The following is an 18,367-nucleotide window of genomic DNA, read 5'->3' as shown; positions in this document are numbered from 1 at the left end:
GAAAGCAACAGAACAGGCTTTTCATGCTCGATACCCCATCTCACATCCTGCAGCTGTAAAGATGGAGGATTCCCAAGGAACAGAGTCTCCCAAGGTCAAGGAGAAGCAAGTGGTGCCAGCCAGGAAAGCCAAAAGGAAAGGAAAGCAAGGGAATCTGTGGGAGTCACGTGCCACTGGCCAGCCGCCATGCCCATGGGAGAGTGTCCCTTTAAGAGCCCAGGTGTGGGTCAAGCACCACACACAGTTTCAGTTTTGGCAGCAGTATCCAGTGTCCTGCCGGAGGCTTCTAGAAAGGCAAGGGTTGCGGACTGGTCAGCAGGCTGTGCCCAAGAAGCTGACAGGATAGAAGGAAGTGGCTAAAAGTAAGTGTGGCTGCTCTGGGATCCCCAAAGGGATGCCATCTGGGAAGGGCCCGGGATGGTGACTCAGGCAGTGCCCTCTGCGTGCATGACTCCCAGCTTACAGACAGCGGGGTGAGGAGAACGTGGTCGCGGCCTGTGTGCCCGAGCATGTTGTGGGAGAGTAGACAGGCACAGCCCGGAGAGCTGAGTAAGGACGCATGGGTGAAAAGCTCAGCAGGTGGGAAGAAGGGATGTCTTGGGTCAACACATGCAGCTCTGCTCTAAGTTTGGTCTCTGAATTCCCTACTAACTCCTTTATAACTTAACTGTGACCTTAGGCAAGTCACCTAATCGCTCTCTCAGTCACGGTTTCCTAATGTGTAAAATGGGGATACAAATAAGGCATTGGCCTCACTTAGGGTGGATGTGAGATTCAAATGAGAAAACGTGTGGAATTGCTTTGAAAACTCTAGAGTGAAATAACAGTTGTTTGGTGTTTTTCAGTTCGGTTCAGTTATTCCAGGACTATTGAGCACCAGAAAGGCCTGGATAGAATAAGGCATATGCAGTGCCTGGCGTGAGGCAGGTACTCTTCTAGTCCTTGAAGCTTTCCACCTCCAGCTTTCTGGTGAGGGCGCAGGCAGCCCCTTTTTCCCGGCTTCGAAGAGGCTCTGAGATCCTTTCCAATTTCAACCCAGCTTTGCTCTCGCAGATTCCTGCCACTTCGAGGTATAGTGTGTATCACTGTATCATCCTGCACCTGCTAAAGTGGGAAAAATGAGGTCCTTCCTGGGAAAGTGAGTAAGGCAGGCAGAGCCCCCTCCCAGGCATAGGCAGCATTCCCCAGTCCTGATGTTCCTCCTGGCTCTGCAGCCTGGAGGCCTCAGACATAGGCTTTCCCCTGGCCCATCCCGACAGCATCCCCAGGCCAGCCAGGGGACCCTCCGGCACAAGCTCAGCTGCTGTGCAAGCTCCGTCTCTCACCACCCCCACTTCCCTTTTTGCAACTGCCCGGGGCCACCTAAGCTGCTGGCGCTGTTTTGCACCACAGCCTTCGCCATCACTCTCCCCCTTCACTAGGGGAATTACAGGTCCCTGAACACCTGGAGATGAGATATGCCAATTCATGGATTAGGGTAGAAGGCAACTCTCTGGTCTGCCCAGAGCCAGCTCTGAAACTCTGCATCCATCTCTCTCCCTGGCCTTGGGTGTGGCGACGTAGCAGAAAAAGCAATGAACCGGGAGCCAGGAGAGCAGCTAGCTGTCTCTTAGCCTGTCTCTCAGCACCTCTAGATGCTGGGGCTTTATTTTACAAATAGTGTGATAGCAGCAGCTTCCAAGTAGTAAACACACTTACCCTTGGCTTTCACAGCTTCAGTCCCTTCCCACCTGAAACAAACCTGGGAGGTAGGCAGGGTAGGTATCACAATCCCATTTTACAGTTGAGGGAACTAAGACTGTGAGTTCATGTGAGTGGTGTAAGTTCACCCAGCAAGTACAAATGACAACATTTTGGGGCAGTCATTTTGATATGGTCATGGGGACATTCTGACATCACCTAAAAAACACAATACCCAACTTTAAAAACAATAACATTATTCATGCATGTGCTCAGCAGAGATCCCCTCATCTCTGTCTTGCCCCCTCTTTGGGTGGGCTGAAGCTGGGAGCCCAAAGTCCCTGGCGTTGACCACAGTGTGATGAAGTAGAAAGAAGCTTTGAAGGCAATGTGTCTGGTTATAAGAAACGAACGTAGCATGCCGTACACATGGTAAGTGCTAAATAAATAGCAGCCAGTATTATTTTTCAGGAAGAAATTTCTCTGTTGGCACCTACCTCTGGCTTCAAATAGAGTCTCTTCACAGGAACTACCTTTCCTGTGAAAAGCAGAGAGGCGAGAACTGGACTAACTTCTCCTCTAAGATTGGATTTCCTGCTCCCTCCCTCCTGACTGCTTCCTCTCAACTCTAAGACCCTCTGCAGTACAGCATAGTGACTAAAATCTTGTACTCTTGACCCAGAATGCCTGTATTTGAATCCCAGCCCAGTCACTTACCTACTGTGTAACTTTGGACAAATGTCTTACTTCTCTGGGCCTCAACCGTCTCATCTGTGAAATGGGTTTGCCCATTTTATCCTACCTTCTAGGGTGGTTGTGAAGATTAAATGAGTTAACACACGTAAAGCACTTGAAAATGACTCAGTACGTGCTAGCTATAATTATGATCCCTCACTTCTAACCTAGTCCTCTTTCAGGCCATGCTGGTCTAATCTGAGCAGCTCCCCCAAGTCTTCAAAGGCCGCTCAGCAAACAGACTTCTGTTCTCTCACTCTAAGACAGGACAAAGAGAAGACTGTGTTGATCTTAGAGAGGATATGGGCAAGGAACTTTTTTTTTTTTTTTTTAAGCCCAGCACCCTGCTTAGGACTTTACATGTGTTGCTTCATTTAATCCTTACAGCGACTCACTATACTAGGTACAATTATCTCCAGTTTACAGATGAGAACTTGGGGCTCAATGAGTTTAAATAGCCTGCCCCAAATCACACAACCCCCAAGTAAGAGAGACGATAGCCAAGCTGAGGAGTCCGTGCTCTGTGCTACTCTCCAAGTGCACAGCAACCGTAAAAGTTAAGTGCACAGACCCTCACCCTCCTGTGCTAACGAGTAATTGCAACCTCTTACAGTGGAAGAGCACTTTACACTATTCAGAGTGCTTCCATATATATTAACCTGTTATTCCACTACATAGTCCCCCATCCCACAGTAGCCCTTCAACTAGAAGAGTCAGGGACCATGATGTCCATTTTACAGATGGGAAAGTTGAGCCAGCATATTTTGCCCAAGTGGTAGAGCTCTTCTGGTAGCCTGTGACAGAGCAGGACTCTGGACCTCTGGGTTCTCTTCCATCCTCCATGCTCCTCTTCATGCTACTTTCCCTTGAGTGCCCAGAACCAGGAAGCTATTGGGCAAAGTGAGAGAAATCAGCCCTAACTTTGCCCTTCTCAGAGAGGGAATGAGGATGTAACCATTCCCAATCCAATCAGTCTTTGCTGAGCAGCTGGTCTTTGCCAGGCACTCTCTGGAGAGCAAGGCCTTCTGGAGATGGGGAGATTGATCTCAGTTGACTCTAACTTCCAGGAGCTTGCCATCTGGTAGAGCGGGTGAGGTAAACACTTACACGTCAGGGTAGAATGGGATGGAGTCAATAACAGGGGTTCTCAGTCTTTGTCGAAAGGCCATCTGAAAATCCGCAAGTCTTATTCCCAGAGCTTCATGAAGCTTGTATCCCAAATGCTTAATTTCTGCTGAAGTCTTGCATTCCGACTTTTGACAGGAATGGAACCAGAAAGTCTTGGGTCTTTCTAGCTCATATATCCTTTGGACCCTGTGGTTGCTCTCTCTCCATCTCCCTGCCCTCTGGAGTTCCGATTGCTTTTCTCCAACACTGCCTTCACTTGGAGATTCTCCCACAATCCAGGGCTTCCATAAACTTCATAACCTCTCCTATGCTCCTGCCTGTCACTACAAGTCTGAGGCCCTTCCAGACTACACAGACTGCCCTCCCTCCCCTCGCGATGCTGTGGTTTCCAGGCTCACTCTAGTCTGTGCTCGGCCTCTGCACCCCTGGGAGAGGAGAGTGATAGTCCCACATGGACCCAGGCAGCGCCTCTCCTGGCCATGCAGTCCAGGCCAAGGAAAGCTCCTTCCCCGGCCAGACCAGCCACTCCCTGCTCCTCTGAGCCCCAAGCTTCCTGTTCCCCCAAGTTCACACTCACAGGCAAACAGGTGAAGGACCCAGAGATGCTGAGGGCCTGTGCTCACCAGCAGCCAAGCCAGGACCTGGTCCAGGAGAGCCTTCTCCCTCTGAAAAAGGAGAAAAACCTAAGATTAGATGGACAGAGATTTGACGCCAAGCCATGAGAGCTGAAGACCAACCACTCTAACTTCAGGGGAGCTAGCTAGGTTAATTCTATGAGGAGATAGACTCTGCTATTCAGCAGGGCCTACACCCTGCCCCGACCCACAACTGTGGAGACATACATTATGAATATTTCAGGGTCAGTAACTTGGTAAAATGAGAATGATTTAGAATATCCCAGCCTGACTAGTGAAAATACGGCTCCTTTCTTAAGAGCCAGAAAATGTGCCTTCCTGCATGATATACTAGCCCATGTAGATCCCAAAAGAACAGGTCCCTCTGAGCGTCCAAGTAGTGATAATAGGGTAGCGATTCGATCCCACTCTGCTGTGGAGTCTTGGGGCCAAGAATCTCTCTAACCCTTAGATTTCCCATCTGCACGTGAAGATATTATTTATCCCTTGGGTGGCTGAGATGATGGATGAGGTCATATAAGACGAGAAGGTAGCAAAGCATCTGGTGCATACTAGGTGCCCGATAAATATTATGCTCTTCTTTCCTTCCTAAAGCAAATCCTTTGACTCCAGCCCCAGCTACCAAGGAACTGGGGCCTCCCTGAGACCTGAATCTCCCAGGTTTGGGAGAAAGTCTGGTTTTGAGAGGAAGGGATTTCTAATGATTCACAAAGCCCAGGGTCCTTTCAGCTGTGAACAGAGAAATTGTGTTTCAAGTTTAGCTTCGAGCAGAGATTTCCTGCTCTTGAGAGCACGGGGGCACGGGAGGAGTTCAATATCCCTGGGGACTGGACTGTGTGTTTCCTCACCAAGGTCAACTTCTACCAGATTTGCCCTCCCCCTGCGCATGCCTGGTGATGGCATCCCTGGTGTGAGGTTATGCAAAGGGTAATGGGTACGTGTGCGCATCCTCCCCGGACGTGGACCTTCACAGCCACCCAAGCATGTCACAGATGAGAGAAGCCTGGGCTGGCAGTCGGGACCCCCGCTTTGGAAAATCTGGCATCTGACTCTATGTAACCCAAGGCAAATTGCTTTTACCAGTCCAGAGGAGGGGCTGCATCCCCCAGCTCAGCCTATGGGAAGACCGACTCCAGTCTCACAGAAATATTAGGAAGCTTGTTGATCTCAGGTGAGAACAGCGACCAGAACCGGAGAGCTGCTGTTGGCTTGGGCTGCTCAAAGCACGTGGCATTGTGTCCTCCCACTGGCCACTGCAACCAAGGCCAGCGCAAATGGCAGGTGGTAGAGTCCTTGGGACTCTGCAGCGAGCCCGTCCCAAGTGTTCCAGAGGAGAGAGACTTCCCAGCCCTCTGACCCCTGCTCCCACCTGGGAGTCAATCCCATGGCCACCACGGTGCCCACTCAGGTGGTCCTGCAGCCAGCGTTGCCTGAGCACATCCAGGCTGGGGCGGACGCTGGCATTTGGCTAAGGCCCCACTCCAGAAGTTAATCATTGGCCTGGTATGAAAAGTCCAGGGCAGTTAACTAGAATCAAGAGAGCCTCGAGCTGCCACCCGACACCCATATCTGTCCCCACCTCCCCTAACCCGCTCCTCTTACTTTTCTGAAGAACTGGAGAAACAGAATACCTTTATCTCCACAAGGAAATAAAAAGGTGCCTTGCTGGGAAATTCCCTCACGGAAAAGAAAGAACCAAGATAAACAGCTCTATTTCCTTTGGCTCAAGCTAGCGGAGGGCGTCTCTGGGAGCAGGAACAGGGCCAAGGCAGTAAGGGAGCCTGGGAGATGCCTCTCCACGCTCCCTGCTGCTTAGAGCGTCCTTATCTCTATGGGTGCTGGTTACTGCCCAGCACTTGTTAACACAGTTTTCTCCTTTCACACTCTCATCGTCAATCCATTCCAAAGTTGAAAGCCTGTCACAGTCCGTGGGAAAGTGAGGACTCCCCTCTTCACCTCTCTCCTCCTTTAGGCTGCAGTCTGGGTCCAGAGGACAGCTGTGGCCAGGCTGGGCCCTGGGGCCCTCAACACTCCCCAGCCCTGGGCTATGTCCACAGATGTTACAAGGTCCACACGTGCTGCACCCTCCGAGTGGCCTTACCTTGGATTCTCCATCTTCGTCTGACCGACCTCAGCAACCAGGATAACAGAGGCCATCACACCTACATTTTTAACCCCAACCCTATAACTGAGTCTCTGCGAAATCGTGGGCAGATCACTCAGCATCTCAAGACCTTGATTTCCTTATCTATGAAATGGTTGTAATTACAACTGTTCTGCTTTATGTAAAGGGAACTTATAGAGCTCCAGTGAAATAGTGTAAATGACAATGCTTTGATAAGCAAAGGGGGCTTTACAAATAACAGGAATAAGCGTGAGGGATAAGCATCCCCCTCTATTTGAGGTGCAATACAGTGCAGTGAGAGAGGCTCAGTGCTTAGACCCTGGGGGTCAGACAAAGCAGGATTCAGGTCTTGCCCACCTCCTCCACTCCCACCCTACCTATCCCCACACTTAATCCTTGTGTGAACGCGAGGAAAGCACTTAACATTAAAGCTTTCATTTCCTCCTACGTAAAATGTGGATAAGAATGCCCATCTCCTCAGCAGCGACAACAACAACAAACAAAAATAGAATACCCACCTCCTAGGGGTGATTATCAAGTTTAAATGAGATAATACAGGTACATTATTTAACACAGTGCCTGGAACATGGTACAAGGACCATTCATGGTGGTTATGACCGTCATCATCGCTTTAATCCTTGCTAGGCTGCCTCTATGCATCTCTACTTACTCATCTGACACGCCATAAAATATGCCAGCCCCCCTCCACCTCCCAGAGATGTAGGGAGGGCAGCTGGAACAGAGAGGTGGAGCCACTTCTTGGTAGTAACCAATTATCCAGTGAGCTGTTCCTGAGCTGTAATGGATCTTGCCCAGGACCACGACCCCCGGACAGGGATACAGAGGAAATGACACACGTGCGTGTCCTTACCCTAAAGGAACTTGCAGCTTAGTTGAGAAGATGAAAATCTACTTATACCTATTAAGGAACAAAAAAGCAGTGTGGATGATGGGACTTTGAACTGTACTAGGAAAGGCGGAGCCATTCATTCTTCCACAGGTTTTATGTCGGTTACTGGAGATACAAAGTCAAACAGGTGTTGCAGGAACTCGGTCAACTAGTCTTGGAAGACAAAGGCACTTCATCACCTCGTGCTATTGTCTTTCAGCAACCACGCAAGAAGGCGGTCTGGGTGGCACAGCCCCACGGGAGCCACCAGAGATGTCGCTCCTCTTCTTCGCCTGCCTGCTGGCTGTCTTCCCAGGTGCGTCGGCCAGGTCCCAGCCCACCCCTATCCCAGACCCAGTTCCCTGGGGGCCCTGAAATCAGGCCAGTCCCCAAGGATGCCCCTTGCAAAGCTTGCTTACTCCTTGAGGAGCAACCACACAGACAACGCAGAGAGGCCACAGCTGAAAATGGATTGGTGAGCCAGCACTGGGGATGGGGAGCAGAAGTGGCACTTCCTCATTTGAAGGTCAGGGGTCTGGTGAAGGGTCTTCACTGGGAATAAAGGAAACAAGACCTTGACCCTGAACGAAGCATCACTATGAGTTGCTTTGGGGTTTTGGGGAAATGGCTTATCCTTGTGGCTCTTAATATTTTTATCTGGAAAAAAAAAGCAAAGTAATCTGAAAAGCTTTTCCAGAAATATAAGGAAATAACAGATAACAAATGAAATAATGTAGTACCCCACGAGGGTCGTTTAAAAAAAAAAAAAAAAATATATATATATATATATATATACACACACACACACACAAGGGATATCACTAAATAAGTTTGCCATTCCGTTTTCCTTAAAATGGTTATCATTAATGAATTACGATTAAAATTTAAGAATTGTTTAATAGTTTTGCAATTTAGCAATTGCCTAGCTTGTAGCACGTGGTAATTAACCCACAGAAGGCACATGTCTTGGGAGGAAACTTTCATGTCCTCGGCGTGGGCTGTCTGGAGCCTCTCGGCAGGCTGTACCCTCCTGCAGCCTCAGAAAGCCTCTGTCTCTGTCCCCACAGTGGTCTCCATGAAGAGTCCCGTATTCGGTCCCCAGGAGGTGAGCAGCGTGGAAGGCAGCTCCGTGTCCATCAAGTGCTACTACCCGGCCACCTCCGTCAACCGGCATACCCGGAAGTACTGGTGCCGGCAGGGAGCCAGGGGCCGCTGCACTACCCTCATCTCCTCAGAGGGCTACGTCTCCAAGGACTATGAGGGCAGGGCCAACCTCACCAACTTCCCAGAGAGCGGCACATTTGTGACGAACATCAGCCATCTCACTCGGAATGACTCGGGGCTCTACAAGTGTGGTCTGGGCATTAGCAGCCGAGGCCTGTCCTTTGATGTGAGCCTGGAAGTCAGTCAAGGTAAGGATCCCGGTGCCTTAGACTTCTGGGGAAAAGTGAGAGGGAATCATCCCAGGAGCAACAGGAAGACCTGAGGAAGGCTCTCCTGAGGGGGCATGGGGAAGGCTAGGGGTCCATCTGGAGGAAAGGACTTTGCATAATAGAACATGGAAACGAGACAGATGGGACCTACTTGGTGGTGGGGTGCGGGGGCACTTTTCTAGGTCCTCAGGGCCTGAAACATTTCAGGTTTTACTAAGGCTCTAGCTTAGAAGAGCATGAGGGGGATGGCTTCTCTCATTATATTTGTTGCAGGAGGGACAAGAGGCCCATGAGCAGGGAGAGATTCATAGGGATCCTTAAATTCCTGCTATTAGAGCACCCTTCAGATCAAGACCTTGGGTCACCAGAAGGCTTCTTTTAAAATATATTTTCTAACCTGAGATCCATTAGTCCATCAAAACTCTCAGCGTAAAGTAAGTGATCAGTTCTTGCCCAAAGTCCACAAGATTGGATGTAGTAAGTGATACAGGTGTAAGTATCAAGACAGAATAGAGGAGGGAGCGATTAATGCCAGCTTGGGAAGCCTTCATAGAGGAGGCAGCAGTAGAGTTGGGCCTTGGTAGACATTCTGACAGTGTTCCTCTGGAAAAGAGGGCACTCCAGGTGACAGGCACACCCAGCCCTCAAAGGGAACATTGAGTAGTCCTATGTTGCAAGAAAGCAAAATCACAACTTGCCCCCCGCCCCTCATCCTGCAGTTCCTGGGCAGATAAATGGCGGCCACGTCTACACAGCAGACCTGGGCAGAACAGTGACCATCAACTGCCCTTTCAAGGCTGTGAATTCTGAGAAGAGGAAATCTTTGTGCAAGAAGACAGGCCAGGACTGCATGCTAGTCATCGACTCCACTGGGTATGTGAGCCCCAGCTACAGCAACAGAGTACGTCTCTCTATTCAGGGTACCAGCCAATTAGTTTTTAGCGTTGTCATCAACCGAATCCAGCTCAGCGATGCTGGGATGTATGTCTGCCAGGCTGGGGACGATGCCAGCGCCGATAAGAGCAATGCTGACCTCCAAGTGCTGAAGCCTGAGACTGAGCTGATTTATGGAGACCTGAGGGGCTCGGTGACCTTTGACTGTGCCCTGGGCCCCGAGATGGCAAAAGAGGCCAAATTTCTGTGCCGGCTAAAAAATGGGGAAGCTTGCAATGTGATCATCAACACGCTGGGGAAGAAGGCTCAGGACTTTGAGGGCAGGATCCTGTTGACTCCCAAGGATAATGGTTTCTTCAGTGTGCACGTCACCAGCCTGAGGAAAGAGGATGCGGGGCTCTACCTGTGTGGAGCCAACTCTGATGGTGAGCCTCAGGAAGGCTGGCCCACCCAGGCTTGGCAACTCTTCGTCAATGAAGGTGAGACCTGAGAGGGGGAGAGGGAAGAGATGGGCAGTCTGGCAGGGGAGAGCCTCACTGGCTCCCTGTGAATCTATTTAGTCTCCATCAGTCAGCTGACAATATCTGCTCACTGACGAGCCCTGGATCAGATGTTCTGTGGGCAGCTGTGCAAGAGAGCTATAAGACATAGCCTCTGCCTTGTGTGATCTCCTAACTCTTCTCTGTTATCAAAGGGCTTTGATGGCCGTCCCTGATCAATAGGAATGAGGGGAGTGAAGCTCCTGATTGAGACCAGACCTGTAGATTGTCTGGGTTTCAGACAGCCATGGTGAGGACATAACATGGAGTCTCCCTGACCCTCGAGCAGCATGGCACCTCATCCTTCACACTCAGATGGAAGAAGTCTTGACTTATGTTGGTCGCAAAGCTTTCCCAGGAAGGCAATGCCCCGGCTTCTAAAATCTCCCCTCCAACATCTCTTAGGGTTATTTGTTATTCAGCAGGTTAAATCCCTGCTCCTTCTCACCCTGGAGCACTCCACACAGAGTTACCCTCATGAGAAACAGTGAACTAGTACTTGAAGTTCATGGTCACTGCCCTTGTGACTTTCCTGTAAGGGGCTCACATTCCCTGTACATCATTTCTCCATCTAGCTTGGTCCTCACCACATCCCTCAGCATCTTCAGTCGTCCAGAGTTCTCACAGAACCTCAACTTTAGCTTCTTGGAGAGAGGCCATGCTTCTCTTGGACATGGCCCTCAGTCGGGGTGCTCAACAATTAAACTTATCCGTGCTACATAGTGCATATTTTAAATCATACTGTTCTAATACATTTTCTTAATTTGGAGAAAAAACATCTGGCCATTTTGTGGGACAAGCTAATAAACAGACAAAAACTTACCTAGGCAGAGATTTTTTAAGAAGCCCAAGGAGAAAGGCTAATAGTCTCTCTTTAAACTCCTTCCATTCTCTGCTCAGAATAAGGTGGGGAAGGGATCAAGGTCGCCAGACCAGTGGGGAAGTCTCCTGGAGGCTGGGTGAAGGCTCCAGTGCTGGGCTCTGTGACATTAGGAAAATCTTCTTCACTTTCTCAGGCGGGTGAGGTGATTGGTCTAAACCTCACTCTCCACCCTGGCTGAGCCCACGGGGAAGAGGCTGCCCAGACCACACTGCGTTCTCCCTTCCCATCCCTGTCTGTGCTTCTAGAGACCGCGATTCCCCCAAGTCGGTCTGTGGTGAAAGGAGTGGTGGGAAGCTCCGTGGCCGTGTCCTGCGCCTACAACCCGAAGGAAACAGACAGCCTGAAGTACTGGTGTCGCTGGGAAGAGACTCAAAATGGCCGCTGCCCGCAGCTGGTGCAGAGCGAGGGGCTGGTCAAGGAGCAGTACGAGGGCAGGCTCGCACTGTACGAGGAGCCAGGCAATGGCACCTACACCGTCATCCTCAACCAGCTCACCCCCCAGGACGCCGGCTTCTACTGGTGTTTGACCAACGGCGATACTCGCTGGAGGTCCATGGTGGAGCTCAAGATTGTAGAAGGTAATTGCTGAACTGGGGCAAGAGGGAAGGCAGGCAGCCCCAGGACCCCTCCAGTCAGCAGCAACATCACCCCCCAACCACTCTGCCTCCCACCTTCCCCCACCTCCATGCTGATGGAGAGAGCCCACCTGCTCATACCTGTATCAAGCACCCGCCCCCCACCTGTTCACACCTGTAACAAACCCTTTCCTGCCCCACACTCTTCAAACTACCCCACGTAGCACCTCCTGTGATCATGAGCATCTGCTTCTTTTACAGTATATACGGCATCAGCTGAGTAGAGTATGGCTGTCTTGAGTCTAGGAGAGCAGATAACAACAAGGAAAGCAAACTGAAGTCATTCGCAAGGTCTATGGTCTGTGATAGACTAGAGTGACTCACGGTGGTCACCAATAATCTATTAAATAGGCACATAATTACAAGTGCTTTTGTGTTCAGTATAGTGTGTTTATTTACCATGCTGTCCAAAGAGGAAATAGGCTGTGGACAAAGCACCCCCCTAGTCCCCCAGTCACTTTTCTGCGGCATCACCAGCGCTGACTTCTGTGCCTATTTCTCCCTCCCTGCTCCAGGAGAACCAAGCCTCAAGGTACCCAAGAATGTCAAGGCTTGGCTGGGAGAGACCCTCAAGGTCTCCTGCCACTTCCCCTGCAAATACTACTCCTACGAGAAGTACTGGTGTAAGTGGAGCAACAGAGGCTGCAGGGCCCTGCCCAGCCAGGACGAAGGCCCCAGCCAGGCCTTTGTGAACTGCGACCAGAAGAGCCAGATCGTCTCCCTGAACCTGAACTCCGTCACCAGCGAGGACGAAGGCTGGTACTGGTGCGGAGTGAAGGAGGGCCACCAATACGGAGAGACCGTGGCTGTCTATGTGGCGGTAGAGAAGAGGGTGAAGGGTGAGTCTCCGAGGGCCATGCCCACGTACCCTGGGACCCCACAGAAAGCTGCCTAAGAACATCTCCATCAGGGGTGGCCCCTAGGTTTGGCTAGAAGAGGCGGGGGTGGGGGGTGGGGTAGATTATGCCCCCCACCTGGTCTAACTTAGCCTTCCAGAAAGGGCATCCCACTAAATATACAAACTAATTAAAAATAGTGGATTTGCCATTTAACCTCAGTTTCAAGACAAGTCCCATAGTTGCTCCTTCAGGCCACTTTGAAGCCCTTTCTATACAGAGAGATCGTCTTCTATATGTAGAAATGTCAAAGTCACTCTTATATGCATCATACTCTGCCAAAGTCTGCTCAAAAGAGGGCCAGATAACCTTCAAGTACAAGGTCTGATAAAGAAAATCGGGGCAATATCTTCTAATAAGTTTGCATTTCAAGCCTCTTTTTAAAATATCACATGAAATGTTTTATCCCTAAGGAAGGTATTTTTAGTCCCTCCAGAAATCCGATTATTCAGCATGTAGTTGGTCAGGCTCACTGAGGGAACCCTAACCAAGCTATCACCAGGGGGCAGCATTATGGCGCCCAGCCCTGTAGTCAAGAGGCCCTGGGCAGGGTTTCAAAGCTGTGAAAAATCTCCCTGTCCACAAATGATGGGTCAGCCCTTATGCATAGCTGGATCTAATGACACGGAACCTTGTAGATGGAAGTGAATTTGGCATGAATGGGACAGAGATCATCTGTGACAAGCTAGAGAAGACCATCACTCCTGTTTCTAGTGTCCTTCGAGACCCTATCCTAACAGTCTTGAAATCTCACCCTGACCCTGGGATTCCTAATGAAGTCCCACTCCCCAGACTCCCTAAACTCAAGGACAGAAAGAACCATAATCCAGCCCCCTCTGCTCTCTCCAGGATCCCAAGATGCCAGTGGAGTGAATGCTGCTCCTGGTGAGGAGGCGATAGAGCCGAGGGCCAGGGAGACTGAGAACAAAGTCCTTCTGGGTCCCAGCCTTTTTGCAGAGGAAAGAGCAGGGAAGGATACTGAAGATCGAGCTGGTAGGAGCGGAGCGTCCGCAGATCCCGGCAGGTGAGGAGGGATTTGGGACTCCCCACCTGGAGAACATTCTGGAGACCAAGGACCTGAGGTTGGGCTACCAGGCCCAAGGAGGAGAGCCTGTCCGCTTCTTGACAGTGGAGGCAGCCCTCACTGCCTCGGTTTGTGCTCTCTGCCCTTCTCCCGCGACCAGTGCGGTGTTCACCATTCAGTTCAATTTCCCAGTCCGGGTGTGCAGGCGAGGCCCAGTCCTCAGCTTTGTCCTGTCTAGGAGGGCTTCTTAGAAGAACAGAGATCGGGCGGCTGTATCAGGAGGACGCAGTGGATTAACCAGGAAGGAAGAACTGGCTGTAGCCAACGAGCCAGCACCTCCTGGGATCCCCAGTGTCCCTTGCAGGGACTAACTCAATTAATGCTTCCTCCAGCTCTGCAGGACAAGGTGGGGGCTCCAAAGCGCTGGTCTCCACCCTGGTGCCCCTGGCCCTGGTGCTGGCTGCAGGGGCCGTGGCGATTGGGGTGGTCAGAGCCCGACACAGGAAGAATGTCGGTGAGTCCCGGGGTGCTCCCTGCCCCCCACCTCCAACCCTGAGCCTCAGTCCTGGCTCAGCGGCCCTGAGGGGAATTGCCATGATCTGTTCTCTTTTATCAGCTCAAAGGAAGGGTCCAGGAAAGTGAGGTGGGGAATGATAAACCCACACATGCTCAAAGCTTACATTAAGTGCTGTGGCCCAAATGCCGTCATCTCTGCTGGAAGTCCATCTTCAATTGCTGGGGGTCTAAGTTCAGAGGCGTAGCCACTGGGAAGAGGAGGGCAGGGTGCCGGGAAACCTGGGCTTCCAGCCTGGTGTGAGGGCCCGTCAGCTGTGTGACTCGGGGTGTCCCAGTTTCATACCTCTGGTTTCCTCACGGCTCAAGACAGGGATAAGAATAATCATCTCTGAGGACAAAACAAGGTCCTGCGCATTGCAAGTTTGCAGAGTGATGAAGAAAGGACAGCGACTGTTGAGTCTAGATTGTCTGTGAAAAGGGACCGGGGAGGAGACTCGGGTCATTTCCATTCTGCCTTGGGTCCTAGTCAGAGACGAGCAGCAGAGAACTTGCCCCCCTTCAGCTCTCCTGTGGGGTTCCCTCGGGGACGCCCCGGCCTCCATCTCTACACCAACTCCTCTTTCCCCCCCTGACAGACCGGATTTCAATCAGAAGCTACAGGACAGACATTAGCATGTCAGACTTCGAGAACTCCAGGGATTTTGGAGCCCATGACAACATGGGAGCCTCTCCAGACACTCAGGAGACAACTCTCGAAGGAAAAGACGGTACATCTCTCACTCAAGGGAATGCCCAGTCCCTGGGGAACAAGAATTAGCCCTGACTCTGCATCTGGGACGGGAATAGGAGGCCAGGGAGGGCTGATCCACCCTCCCCTGCTCTACACACAGAGTTCGCCACCACTACCGAGGATGCCATGGAGAAGGAAGAACCCAAGAAGGCGAAAAGGGTGAGGGCAAGGAGGGAGGAGGCCTCACGCGGGTGACGAGGAAATGCAGCATGAGGGACTGCAGTTAGACATCAGGAAAAACCACCTCAGAGTGGGGCTGGTGCCAGAGTAGGGAAGGGGGTGTAAACAGTATTTGGAAAGTGCATCTTTCTGGTTGTGGTGTTGATGTGGCTGAGGCCCAGGCAGGAGGTAAGCTGCGTTTATAGGCTGTAAACTGGCAGGAGGGAGGGAGAAGGCAGTGGGGGGGAGCAGGGGGAGTGGTTGGCAGGGGATGAGGAAGGCAAATGCATTAAAGATTCAGCCACAGGGTGGGCAGGTCAAATGTCAAACGCTGGCAATTAGGCGGGTGCTCTTCCCAGGCCATGGGACCCATAGACTCAGGTCACCACCCTTGCTTGAGGTTTTGTGGGGACCAGAATTTTCCCTGGGGCTGGAAGACATTTGCTCATGGGAGGCACTGATAGTCACTAGAGGCCCCTTCCCACCCCAACCAAGTGCCACGTTACTTGAAATCCTGCCTGCCTTTGGGTCACATGTTACCCTCTCCTCGTACTTCCCTGATCCCAGGGCACTAACGCTTGTTATCATATCTACTCTCCCTGGCGGCAGCAGAGATCCCAGCACTGGGAACAATTAGGGGAATGAGTCAGTCCTGGAGACAGCCTTCCCCTCCAGCCTGGTGTCGTGTCTCTGCACTGGTAGAGAAAGAAAAATGTAAACCTTGTAGCTGACGCCAGCCTAGGCCACCTTGGCCGTGACCGGGGGCAGGGCTTCCGGGGACGGGCCCAGGCAACAGAGATGGTTCCACTCCATGTGTTGGAAGGAGGTAGTGAGACAGAGGGAGATATTTTTAGAAGCTGCAACTTTCCGTTTCTCAAAATTAGTCCCTCTTGGTGAGCACGGTGGCTGGAATGAGAACAGTGGGTCAACACAGTCTTGGGTTGTTTAGGCCAAGATTATGAATTTAGGATACTTAGTGCATCCCCTCCCTCCGACCCCCATTCCCTGAGCCAATGCCCCAAACACTGACCCCTCTCCTGTTGCCCCCTAGTCATCCAAGGAGGAAGCCGACATGGCCTACACCGCCTTCCTGCTCCAGACCAACAACATGGCCGCTGCCACCCAGGACGGCCCCGGAGAAGCCTAGACAGAGCCCTGGCTGCACCCATCCCTCCGCACGTGGCAATCACGTTCCGAATCACGTTGATCCTCAGGGCCCTCAGCTCCAGGGCTCCACTCCCTGCACTCACACCCCACCTAGGCTTTTCCTACCTGTCCTCAGAGGGTATGTTGGTCCCTTCTCGGTGGCATCCAAGCCTGGCTTACTTGTTCCTGTTGGGGGTCAGGTGACGTGAGGCATTCCCACCTACAGCTTATTCCTAATGAAAGAACTAAGGTGTGGGAGGAGAATTAAGATCTAAGGGGACCTCTCAGAAAGAAAAGGGACCACAGTGGGTGGGGAGACAATTTCAGAAAGCCATTCAGGGCTTCTCTGCACCCTTGTTTGGGGATGTCAGTGGGATTCTCCCTTCCACTCCATCCCTGAATCTCCCAATCCCCCACTCCCTTCCATCTTCTCTTCTTCTTTCCCTCATTAAAAATACGCATTTGGATACTCACTAGATTCCAGGCGCTCTGCTAGACACCGGGACAGATAGGCCACAAACCCGGCTAGCAACCTTTCTAAAAACATCACTGAATCCCTGGAAGCCACAGCACTCTGTGTATTTACACTCACTAAAATCCTCATCAGGTATTCTCACCTCTGCCTATACTGGGAGAAATCATATAATGTCTGGAGTCCTGAGGCCTTAGGGATTGTGTAACACGGGCATACATACAAGGAATCAAAAACACATTCTTACCATTTTACGGGTGAGAAAATTGACGTCCTAAGAGGTGAAGAAGTTTGTCCAAGGGCAGCAAATGAGATACACTAGTGTCAAAGCTAGATTTCGCATCTCCTGTCTCCATATAAGAGCCTCTGCTCTCCTGATGGAGACAGAATTCTACAGTAAGGAGAAGGAGGGGGAGGAGAAAAATGTAAATAGAGACTGGTCTTTCACAAGCCCCACCTCAGGGAAGACACCCCTTTCCCTTTCTGTCACTCATAGAGACCTAATAGGGTAAGAGAACGGTCAAACACTCATAACCCTTGTATTTGAAGAGTTCTGAGTGAAAGGGGAGAAAAGAGGGGGTTTGATGGTGCCAAGGAGGGGCTGATCTCCGAAGAGCTAAGGTTTTAAGGTCTTTTTCCCTCTAAGCTCTGTACTTCAACTAGCACCTACGAGCTGGCACTTGCTAACAAATCAAAAATGTGAATTAATTAATAATTAAAGACAGTGATTGCCACCAAGGAGGCTCAGACTGCATTTGTCCCCCATACCGTTTGCTTCCCGGGCAACCCTTTCAGAGCAGTTTTGCTGTGGTCCCACTTTTAGACACCCCAGAACATGTATCTAAACCAGAGTTCCCCCCACCTCCAATGCTGGGCTGAGGGAGGCTAGGGGACAGCTTGCAAGTGGGACCAAGATTCTCTTCAATAAAAGAACACTTTGGGGTCTACACCAGTGGTCAAGATGCCAAAGCTCTGTAAGGAAAGACTGTCGGTCAGAAAGGAGAAATAGAGTGTAGATGGGCAAAAGAAACAGAGGGAGAAGAGAGTGAGGCTGGCTAACTTTTCCCACTTGGCAATTTAGCCAGGGGTCAGCCTTCCCCTGGGGCCACACCCCCAAGAGCCGGGGGCAACATCTGAAGGTAGAGACTAGACAGCCCAGGTCTGCGAGCTTCAGTCCCTCAGACTCCATTCACTTCCTCCCTGGCCATCCCCAGATCCCTAATATTCGCTCTTAGGACCCCAACGTGATGTTGTTAAGGGTTTTATTTGGGCCACACATGATGTGAAAATCTCTCCTACACGCTCTTATCCCACACATCCCTGCACTACCCGGCAGACCCAGCCACAGCCCAGCCGACCCCTCGTCTTCATAGACACATTCACACACACAGCACGTTCACACTCACAGCCACACACCCACACACTCGCAGCCACATGCCACACACTCAGAAGCACACACCACACCCACACACTCACAAGCACACATACGTTCACACATGACACACACACATTACTCCACACATCACACGCTCACACACTAGCATCACACATAACACACTCCCGCACCGCTCCTCCCACTGTCACACACTCACACATTCCAGTCACATACCACTCACGCTCACACATCACACACCTCACACCGTCACGCCCACAGTCACACACACACACACACACACACACAAAATTTCATTCATTCATTTATTCTGTCTCCCTCCAAGGCATCCCAGGCCTTGGGCTGGCAATGCCAGAGCCCAGCTGTGCACCAGCTGCAGGGCTGGGAAGAGGCCT

The 18,367-nt window shown here is 51.2% G+C and overlaps 1 protein-coding gene across 1 annotated transcript; it reads left to right on the top strand.

The window, feature by feature from the left end:
* The first annotated feature begins 231 nt into the window (after nucleotides 1-231).
* Nucleotides 232-17,317, top strand: PIGR (polymeric immunoglobulin receptor). Its single transcript, XM_068541631.1, has 11 exons — nucleotides 232-362; nucleotides 7,413-7,508; nucleotides 8,260-8,604; nucleotides 9,345-9,998; nucleotides 11,187-11,519; nucleotides 12,092-12,415; nucleotides 13,322-13,496; nucleotides 13,889-14,010; nucleotides 14,648-14,779; nucleotides 14,903-14,961; nucleotides 16,013-17,317. The coding sequence occupies exons 2-11, from the start codon at nucleotides 7,466-7,468 to the stop codon at nucleotides 16,106-16,108; spliced, it is 2,283 nt and encodes a 760-aa protein (XP_068397732.1). The 5' UTR covers nucleotides 232-362; nucleotides 7,413-7,465; the 3' UTR covers nucleotides 16,109-17,317.
* The last annotated feature ends 1,050 nt before the right edge of the window (nucleotides 17,318-18,367 follow it).

Source organism: Eschrichtius robustus, chromosome 3, assembly GCF_028021215.1.
Source record: "Eschrichtius robustus isolate mEscRob2 chromosome 3, mEscRob2.pri, whole genome shotgun sequence".
Lineage (NCBI taxonomy): Eukaryota > Metazoa > Chordata > Mammalia > Artiodactyla > Eschrichtiidae > Eschrichtius > Eschrichtius robustus.
The sequence above is the reverse complement of the archived record's forward strand: the minus strand, read 5'-3'. Positions and strand labels throughout refer to the sequence as shown.

What these genes read in the sequence shown, in the direction of transcription:
- PIGR (XM_068541631.1), top strand. Translation starts at nt 7,466, where the DNA reads ATGTCGCTCCTCTTCTTCGCCTGCCTGCTGGCTGTCTTCCCAG. An exon ending in CCTGCTGGCTGTCTTCCCAG is followed by an intron (nt 7,509 to 8,259) that starts GTGCGTCGGCCA and finishes CTGTCCCCACAG; the next exon opens with TGGTCTCCATGAAGAGTCCC. An exon ending in GCAACTCTTCGTCAATGAAG is followed by an intron (nt 9,999 to 11,186) that starts GTGAGACCTGAG and finishes CTGTGCTTCTAG; the next exon opens with AGACCGCGATTCCCCCAAGT.